The sequence below is a fragment of the Gekko japonicus genome, unplaced genomic scaffold (genome assembly GCF_001447785.1).
Source record: "Gekko japonicus isolate JY-2015 unplaced genomic scaffold, Gekko_japonicus_V1.1 scaffold167, whole genome shotgun sequence".
NCBI lineage: Eukaryota > Metazoa > Chordata > Lepidosauria > Squamata > Gekkonidae > Gekko > Gekko japonicus.
This window is the reverse complement of record NW_015164670.1, coordinates 1,052,619-1,058,688: the sequence shown is the minus strand read 5'-3', so window position 1 is coordinate 1,058,688 and position 6,070 is coordinate 1,052,619. Positions and strand designations below refer to the sequence as shown.

Genomic DNA, 6,070 nt, shown 5'->3' with positions numbered 1-6,070 from the left:
GGGGGTGGACAGGAAGGAAGAGGGGATTTTTCTTTCTTTTTTCCTTCTGCAGTGCAGGGGGGGGGGGGTCAGGTGCTGCTTAGCCTGGCTGGAGGCCCTTGGGAGAGGCCGGCCAGAGCGGAGGCCAGGGTGGCAGCAGCCCAGGGGTGGCGTCTTTGCAGATGTGGACCAATAAGTGGGAGGCTGGGTTTCTGGCCTTCCTCCCCAGCCACCCCTCACCTCTCTGGCCTCCTCCGTGGGGCAGGGTCTCTCCCCCGTGTATTTCCCTCCCTCCCTCCCCCACTTGGGGGAGACCAGGGGGGGGCTTCTTGGTGGAGCAGTGGAACAGCCTTGCCGCCCCCCCCATCTCCTCTTGGAGAAGGGGCACCTTCTTCTGGGAGCAGCTCTTGTTGGGATTCGGAGAGGCCCTTGAACTCCCCTGTCGAGAATAGATGATTGTGGAGGCCCCCCCCAATAAGCCTAGCACAGGGGTCTCCCCCCCTTCCCGCTTGAGTCTTGCATCCAGTTCTCCCCCCCCCTTGCCTGCTTGGGCCCCCAGTGTTCCATCTAAGCTGAGTGAGGGCGAGCCGAGCTCAATGTAACTTCGGACTCAGGGCGGCTGGGGAAGGAGGGGGCTGTCCGGAGCGAAGGGATGGATGCAGCAGCCCAGTCAGTGGCTGGCAGCTTTCATGCCAGGAGGAGGAGGAGGAGGAGGGTTTCTGCTCAGGAGACGCTCCAGAGCTTGGAGAGGGAGCCTGGCTCCTCAGGCCCATTTTCTTTTCTTCTGCAGCCCGGCCGCGGGGCGGAGGCCAGGGGAAAGGTATTTGCTCGCTCCTTGTGGCCCGGGCGTATTTACATTTCTGTGCTGCAGAGGGGCATGGCGGAGGGGATTGGGTTTCTCCGGGCGCTCCTGTTCCCACCCTTCCCCCCCCGGGTCAGCGCAGCCCCTGCGCCGGGCCCCTTCCAGAATAATTATCTGGGGCTTATTGTGTGGAAGGGGCTGATGGGATGGAGGCAGGGCCGGCCGGCCGGCCAGGAGCACAAAGGATGGAGAGGCGAAGGGGGAACATTTGGCCTGCCTGTCTGCCTGCCTCCCCCCCCAGAAATCAGTCTCCTGGGCTGGCCAGCCCGCCGGGCAGCATCCTCCCTGCCCTTTGCAAGGAAAGCGCCCCCCCCCAGCCTGCCCTGTTGGCGGCGGCCAGAGTTTCCCTTCCGATCCAGGGGAGCCCCCCCGGAGTTATTCTGACTTTGCAAAAAACGGGTGAAAAGCCAAAGCATCTCCCCACTACCACCCCCACCCCCTGGCTCTTCACGGAAGGGTGGTTCTCTCTCCCCACCCTTTATCAGTAGTAGGCTTTGGGGTGGGGGGGGTGGCCTCTCTGCAGAAGGACAAGAGAAGCCCCCCCTCCCCCCCAAGGCCTGACCTCGGATTCCTTCTTAATTTTATCTCTCCCTGACCTGTCCGCCTTCCAAGGCCTCTGGCGCTTCACAAACAATGGCCAGGAGGGAGGGAGGGGGCTTCCTGAGGGTAAACAGCCCTCCCTGGGAGAGAGCCCCACACCGCCCCCTTGCACCGCTGCTGCGTTTGGGCTGGGCCACCCCCACCACCTGGAGCCTTTTGGGCTGGCGAGGCTGGCTCTCGAGGGCCGCGTGGACCGGCCAGTGGCTCCCCAACGGAGGGCTGGGTGTGGTTTCCAAAGAGCACAGAGATTTCCCCGTGGCTGGAGAGGACGCTTAGGGCTCTGCTTTCTGGTAGGCTGACGTTCATCTGGGGCAGCATGGAGATGGCTGCCCCTGCTGGACTCCTGCCTGCCTTGCCGGGGCTTCCTGGGGAGAAAGCTCTTCTCGCCCGCCCCCCCGCCCGCCCCCGTGTGGCTGCAGTTTGGGGTTTTCCCCGGGGAGCTCGAAGCCGGCAGTGCGGAGATGACAGGGGAGCAGCGCCCCCTGCCTGGCGTCCTCAGCTGCAGCCACCCGGAGACCCGGAGACCCAAGGGCCGTTTTCGGAGGAGGTGGCGGCGGCGGAGAGTCACACAGAGCTGCAGGGAGGCAAAGACACCCCCCCCTTCCCTGCTCCTGCGCCCCCACGTGGCAGGATGCGGGGCTGAGGTGGCACTCCCACGCTGGATCCCTTCCAGTCCGGCTTCCGCCCGGGTCACAGGCCCCGGAGACGGCCCTGGTCGCCCTCACGGATGACCTCCGGGGCGGGAGGGCAGTGCCGCACGCGGGGATCCGGGGGCTGGCCCTGCAATGCCTCGTCTCCTTTCTCCAGGGTCGGGGACAAAGGGTGGCACTTGGGGAGCAGCAGTCCCGGAGGCACCCACTGACTCGTGGAGTGCCCCAAGGGGCCGTGCTCTCCCCAATGCTATTTAGCATCTACATGCGCCCCCTTGCCCAGATTGCCCGGAGGCATGGACTTGGGTGCCACCAATAGGCAGATGACACCCGGCTGGGCCGTCAGTCTGGCCCTACCCCGGAAGATCTGTCTGTAAGCCGCCCTGAGCCGCTCCGGCGGGAGGGAGGGAGGGAGGGAGAGAACTCTAATAAATAAATACTGAGGGGCGGGCCTGCTCCTGGTGAGCGTTTTGACGGGGAGCCGGGGCCATTCAGTGGTCACAAAGCCAAAGTGTTTCTCTCCTGGCCTCTCATGCGATCCAGAAGCAGGTTGTGCCCCGCGGCATCTCCTCTCAGCAGCTGGTTCTGGCGCCTTTGGCGTGCCCCAGCGGAAGCCCCCGGGCCGAGGGGCCGTCTGCGTGTCTTTCGGCAGAGGGAGGGGGCCAGGCCGGCCAGAGGAGCTCCTCCCCCCCTTCCTCCGTGGCTCCGTCCATCCGTCCGCGAACTCTCCCGGCTCTTGCCTTTCCAGATCCACGAAGGAAGTACCACGTCCGGCTGCTGGCCTACAACAGCTTGGAGGAAGGCTACCAGGCGGACCAGACCGTCAGCACCCCGGGATGCGTCTGTAAGTCGGGGGGCTCTTCTAGTCCCAGCTCCTGACCTTGAGCCAGTTTGCCTCAGTGCTGCCGCCACGGCCCTCTTTGCCTTCGGGAGCCACTCGGGAGCCTCAGTCGTCCCGTGGGGCCTCGTGCCACGAGTGCAGTCGGGGGAAAGTATCAAGGCCCCCCACCCCACCCCCATCCCTGAGTCTGGGCCTGTGGACCTTCTCCCCTTGCCCGGCTCCTGGTCCCCTGGGGCTGAGCTCTGCTCCCGTCCGCCCTGGGAAGCGTGCGGGGGGGGGGGGGGGGGGGGGGCAAGCCTCTCGGCTCCTCTGCGGTTCCTGAGGGGGTCCTGCTCTCTCTCCCTCCCTCCCCAGCTGTCCGGGACCGCCTGGTGCCGCCGCCGCCTCCCCCTCACCACCTCTACGCCACGGCCAACACCTCCTCCGCCATCTACCTCCACTGGGGGCGGCCGGCCTTCACCTCCGCGCAAGCCATCAACTACACGGTCCGCTGTAACCCGGTGGGGCTCCAGAACGCCTCCTTGGTCCTCTACCTCCCAACGTAGGTGTCCTCCTGCCCGTCGAGCCGTCGCACCTTCTCCCTTGTCCCTTCCTGGGCCTTGCCAGCGTCGGGTGCAGGAGTCTGCAGCGCTTGACCATGGGTGCTTCTGGCTGCGGGGCGGGGGGGGGCTGGATCGCTGCCGGGGCGCTCTGCCTGCCCGTGGGGATGTCGTGGAGCCGGCTCCAGGGGCTTCCCGCCTGCCATCCTCTGCTCGCCACCCTTGGTCGGGAGCGGGAACCGCCTGGGGCGCAGCCCGCCTCTTCTGCTCCGTGTCTCTCCCCCTCGGCGGCATCAGACTTCCGCCCGTTCCTGAGATGCTTCTCAACTCCTGAACAGCAGCGACAATTTTAGCTGTTGGGCGCGACACGTGTTTCTAAGCAATCCAAGACGTTGTTGCTGTATGTTTTAAGCCAGAGGAATTGCCGAGAGACATTGAGCAGGCGTTTTATTGTGCCCTTCGTTGGGAAGCAGACAAGGAATTGGCCGCCAATCTATTGTGTTACTCTTTGTAGACGAGCTTTGGGCCCAAAGGGGACCCATCCAGAGTCCCTGGGGAAAAGAGCCGTTACACAGTCCTACAAAACAGCCCACTGGCGGGGTGCTGCCCAGTCGACAGGCCTCGGTGGGCAGGGAGAGAGAGCTGTGGCCTCGGCCTGCTTCCCCGCGGAGGTCCCCTGGGTGCCAGGCCTACCGACCGTTCCCGCTGGGGAGGAGGCGGGGCGGAGGGCGGTTTTTCCTTTCTGGTCTTCCTGGGCGCCTTGCACGGGGCAGGCTTCAGACGGGGCCCTCTGGCTCAGGCTCTTCTCCCCTCGGCGGGCCTCCTGCCCTTGGGGGCGAGCGAGAAGGCAGGCGCCCCTCCGCCCTCCGTTGAAGGAAGGGCCCAGCGACTCTTGCCCGCTCCTCGATCCCACGCATCTTGTCTGGGTTGCTGCTCCCGGGGTCACGGGGCTCTCTTTGCCGTGCCACCTCCCCAGGTCAGAGACCCACCTGCTGATTCAGGGGCTGGAGCCGAACACCAAGTACGAGTTTGCCGTCCGGCTGCACGTGGACCAGTTGTCGAGCCCATGGAGTCCGGTGCTGTACCACACGACGCTTTGACGCTTCCAGAAGGTGAGGCTGGTCAGGTGCGCATGCCGGGTGCTCTCCCTTTTGGCAAGGGGGTCCCACTAACCCTGGGTGGCTCCCCCTGCAGCACCCTCCGCCCCCCCACTGGGAGTGAAGGTGACGCTGATCGAGGAGGACACCGCTTTGGTCTCTTGGAAGCCGCCGGACGGGGAGAGGACGGTCGTCTCCCGCTACACGATCCTGTACGCCTCCCGGAAGGCCTGGATTGCCGGAGACTGGCAGGTCTTGCACCGAGAAGGTAAGCCTCAAAAGGGCAGCCGTGGCGGTCCGTGGTCGCGAGCGGAAGCCCCTTGGCAGCTTTAGGACTCTGACCACGTGGGTCCCAGCAGGAAGGTGTCATGAGTCAGACGTAGCCTCTTCGCTCGCATACAAAACTGACTTTTGATTTATAGGCAAAATGCCAGTGTGGGAGAGGAGGAGGAGGAGGCCTCTGTGGATCCTCCCGAAGTCCCAGGTCCTGCGTCAGGGACTGGGGTGGGTGTGGTTGTTGGAAGGCAGGTCTTCTCCGGAAGGCGGCCTTAGGAGTGTGGGGTCTTGGGAAGAGCTCTTTTGTGGCGTTCAGGTTTCTCTCTTCATGAGAGGCAGTCTGGTGCAGTCCTTGCTGCTTGCCCTGTCAGACCAGGAGGCCCAGGGGGAAATCCCCGCTTAGCTGTAAAAGTCATGGGAGAAAGGTTTTCGTTTTCTACAGGGGAAAAATGCCGATACACCCAGGACTTGAGAGAGGGAAAACACAGCGTGCCGCTATAGCACATAGATCTTTATTGTTTGCCTTCTGGTTTGAAGGGAAAAAAATAAATAAAAGTTGAAGGCAGAAAATAAATTCTGCGGTAAACAAAACCAAACGTGTCATTTGAGCAGAAATGTTCCGGCATGGAGCTGCAGCAGGTCGGACTGCCGGCGTCTCTGGATGGCATTGAGAGCACTGAGTCCTCTTTCATAATGCATCCTCATTAAACACGTTGTAGCATTTTAATTGTTTGCCAAAAGCATTTACTTTGTTTTAAAAATGAAAATGCGGCATACATCTACAATGTCCTTAGGGAATACTAACCAATGCTGTAGATTGTCCTCCATAAAAATGTTCGTACTGCTTATTGTGAGCGAAACCTTGTCTTTCAACTCACTCATTCCAGAAGGGGAAAAGAAACACACTGGCATGTCTGTCGTTGTGCCCCCAAAATTTCCCAATTTTACCATGGAAAAAAACTTGGAAAGGTCCTGAGACTTTTTCATGCTATACATTTTGGGTGAGTGAGAGTTTGTTAAGATAAGGTTTTTCTCACTCAAGAGAGAAAACATTTTATAGGAAGTTTTTTCCCTTGAGTGTTCACCAAAGTTTCCAGATTTCTCCATCAGAAAAAAAATGGTATGAAGATCCTGAGGCGGAAGGGGGGGAGGGCTTCACCCTCATATTTTCCTCATCTCTAAGCCGAAGAGAGCATCCGGGGGGGGGGGGCACGCCCTGACTCGTG

The 6,070-nt window shown here is 61.8% G+C and overlaps 1 protein-coding gene across 1 annotated transcript in view; it reads left to right on the top strand.

Annotated features, from left to right (window-relative positions):
- The window catches only part of PRTG (protogenin), a 33,365-nt gene that overhangs the window by 19,068 nt on the left and 8,227 nt on the right, over positions 1-6,070 (top strand). The window contains exons 11-14 of the mRNA XM_015409158.1: positions 2,840-2,935; positions 3,287-3,473; positions 4,448-4,567; positions 4,658-4,836. Of these exons, the coding sequence (XP_015264644.1) occupies positions 2,840-2,935; positions 3,287-3,473; positions 4,448-4,567; positions 4,658-4,836 (582 nt within the window). The remainder of the gene's footprint in view (positions 1-2,839; positions 2,936-3,286; positions 3,474-4,447; positions 4,568-4,657; positions 4,837-6,070) is intronic.